The 3,429-nt window shown below is 37.7% G+C and overlaps 1 protein-coding gene across 1 annotated transcript in view; it reads left to right on the top strand.

Moving 5' to 3' along the window:
• The window catches only part of CGRRF1 (cell growth regulator with ring finger domain 1), a 21,042-nt gene that overhangs the window by 4,961 nt on the left and 12,652 nt on the right, over positions 1-3,429 (top strand). The window contains exon 2 of the mRNA XM_008068095.2: positions 2,616-2,755. Within this exon, the coding sequence (XP_008066286.1) occupies positions 2,616-2,755 (140 nt within the window). The remainder of the gene's footprint in view (positions 1-2,615; positions 2,756-3,429) is intronic.

Raw genomic sequence — 3,429 nt, 5'->3', positions numbered from 1 at the left:
AGAGTGAAACTCCAACTCAAAAAAAAAAAAAAAAAAAATTTTACTGGCTATCTTTCAGTCTTAGATTTATTCATGTATTTTGAAAGTTTAGCTTGCAATCTGAATTTTAGTGGAAGATTTATTTTGTTATTTTTCTCCCTTTTTTCTCACTCTTTCTGTTTAGCTATTTTATAATGATCTATACCAGATTCCAAGACCCCCAGGCTAGAACCAGGCCACGTAGTAACAGTTCATATTGGCATTGGCTTACTCTGGCTCCTGGGTTCAAGTTGTGAGCCTGGCTCTGGCCCATGTCCAGAGTGGGCAACCTATGCTGGGCTCCTTACTGCATGAAGGCTCAGTTGATACTGCCTACCACTGGGCTCAGAACCATCAGCCGTGGTGTAGCCTTACTCATTCCTTTGTGTTTCTTTCCTTTTTTAGATCCATGAGGACATTTGTCTTTAAACTCAGCTATGTCTTTTTTCCCCAACATTTTATTGTAAACATTTTTAAACATACAGAATACTGGAAAGAATTATGCAGTGAAAACACATTTGCCCATCACCTCAATTCTATCATTAACATTTTACTGTAATTTCTTTATTATACATCTGTCCATCCATTCTTCTATTCACTCATCAGTCAATTTTTTTTTTTTTTTTTTAGTTGAACTTTTTGTCGCCCAGGGTAGAGTGCAGTGGCATTCTCACGACCACTGCAGCCTCGACCTGCTGGGCTCAGGCAATCCTTCTACCTCAGTCTTCCAAGAAGCTGGAACTACATGCTATTGTAGAGATGAGGATTGCCCCGGATAGCCTCACACCGCTGGGTGCAGGCAACCCTCTTGCCTCCGCCTCCCTCGCTGGGATTACACTCTGAGAAGCGTGAGCCACTGCACCCAGCCATTTTTTTTCTTTTCAAAGTAACATGTACATATGATGAAAGGTACACATCTTAGGTGTACCATTTGCCAAGTGTTATCAAAACATCCGCTGTACAACTCATGCCTCTATCAAGATATAAAACATTACCATCATCACAGACAATTTTCTTATTCCTTTTCCCAGTTAGTCCTACTGCTGTACTCCCTAAAGCAGCCATTGTTCTCTTTTTTATTTCTACAGTCGATGAGCTGTGCCTGCCCAAGAATGTCACATCAGGGAATTCTGCTGCACAGAGTCTTTTGTGTTAGGCTTCTTTTGCACAGCGTGATGTAGCAATAAGTTATTCCTTTTCAGTGCTGAGTACTACTGTTCCTTTGTTTAAATATACCACAGTTGTTTATCCATTTCAGCAGTGTCTTTTTGGCTTCTCCTTTTATTTTTTATCTATCACTACTACGTGTTTGGAGAGAAGGGAGGGCATCAAAGTATGATCCTCTCTGTGCCACTTTAAGCTGAAGTCCCTTGGTTTAATTGATGTGTATTAATTGAGGATATTTTATTTAAATTGAGTAAGCTTAGCTGGTTTTTAATTTTACTAGGAATTGAGTTTAATCCCTTTCATCCTTTTAAGTCTGTTCAATGTGCATTGTCAGAGTTTACAGTTGTACATGAAATTTAAAAGCAGAAAATATATTATGTAAATGAAGGGCTATATTTGGTGTTTTGAAAGTTCTGTTATCCCATAAATCATATTGAATAGTCTACATACTGAATATGTATTTGTTTTTCACATTTAAAAAAGTTTAATAATTCTACAGTGTTTTTGCTGTTGTATTAAGTATAATTTATCTACAACCACTCTCCTCCTTTGTTGTTATAAACAATATTAACAGTAGAACTCTTTATTTTTATGAGTATGTCTATTTAGCCAGCTTAACAAAATACAGCCCTTCCTTGGTGTTTGCAGGGCATTGGTTTCATGACTCCCCTCCCCTATACCAAAATCCTCAGTACTCAAATTCCTTATATAAAGTGGCATGCTCTTTGTATAGAACTTACACACATCCTTCTGTAGACTTTAAATTATCTCTAGATTATTTATACCTAATACAATTTAATTGTAATTGCTATGTAAATAGTTGTTATACTGCACTGTTTTTGTGTTTTTTTTATTGCTGTATTTTTCTGGATGATTTTTGATCTGCAGTTGGTTGAATCCACGGATGGAGAACCCACAGATACAGAGGGCCAACTGGACTGCACTTGTGTGGGATCTCTAATATCCCTTAATTCTAGGTTAATTCTGTAAAATCTGGTACAATCAGTTACTTAGCCTCTTTTTCTGACACTGTTAAACAGAAGAAAGCGTGCCATGCTTTACGTACAACATAAAGTTTCGACGTTTGTCAAAATTGTATTATTAATTTAACTGATAAGTTCCTAGGAAGCAAGTCTGTAAATTCTTAACCTTTGTATCTGCAGTAAACAGTTTACTCCCTGAGGAAAAAAATAGGTGCTCAATAAAAGTTTGTTAAAAGTCTAAGGAAGGGAAAGCAATAGAGAAAAGGGTAAAGGGCTAAAAAGGGGGCAAACATTGTCTGCAGGATCACCTACGAACCGTTTGAGTGGATTGAAAAGAAAGAAATGGTTAAATTTACTAAGGTGAAGAGGCATACTCAGGAACGGCTTCATATAAAAGACCATGCCAAGTTTTTTATTTTTCTTTTCTTTCTTTCTTCCTTTTTTTAGGTTTGGTTGGGATGTTCCAGTCATTCTGAGAAATTCAGAAGAGACCCAGTTCAATACAAGAGTTTTCAAAAAGCACATGAGACAAGTCAAGAACCCTTTTGGCTTAGAGATCACCAGCCCATCTTCAGCTTCACTTGCAAGTTGGTGGCTACTTTCCATTGATTTCCTCTCTTTTGCCCCCTTTTTAGCCCTTTACCCTCTTTCTCTATTGCTTTCTTTTCCTTAGACTTTTAACAAAGTTTTAACAAACTTTTATTGAGCACCTGTTTTTACCAGGGACTGGACTGTTTACTGCAGATACAAAGGTTAAGAATTTACAGACGTGCTCCCAAGGAATTTACCGCCTAGTAAACAGAGGCAGATTTGTATGCAAAGGAGCAGAATGAAGTTCCTAGGTGTTAGTAGTGAAATCTGTTAGTAGACTTTCATGGGTCTTCAGTGGAGTGAGAAATGATGTGTTACATTGAGTACAGTGAAGTACAGTTGGTTTTTAATTAGAAATTATGGTGTTTTGATATAAATTATTTTGACGTAAAATGTTACTTTGTAGATGGTAGTTGTTTGTTTCTGTACTTACTTGGAAAACTACATTATCTGCAGGACCACTTAGGAAGCATTTGAGTGGGTTACAAAGAAAGAAATGGTTAAATTCGCTAAGGTGAAGAGACGTACTCAGGAACAGCTTCATATAAAAGACTATGCATATAAAAGACTATGCTGCGGGGCTCCGCGTTGGCTCAGCCTGTAATCCCATGCCTTTGGGAGGCTGAGGTGAGTGGATTGCCTGAGCCCGCGGGTTCGAGACCCGCCTAGG

Source organism: Carlito syrichta, unplaced genomic scaffold (assembly GCF_000164805.1).
Source record: "Carlito syrichta isolate Samal-C Ts95f unplaced genomic scaffold, Tarsius_syrichta-2.0.1 Scaffold309860, whole genome shotgun sequence".
NCBI classification, from domain to species: Eukaryota; Metazoa; Chordata; class Mammalia; order Primates; family Tarsiidae; genus Carlito; species Carlito syrichta.
This window is presented reverse-complemented; position numbering and strand designations above follow the sequence as displayed.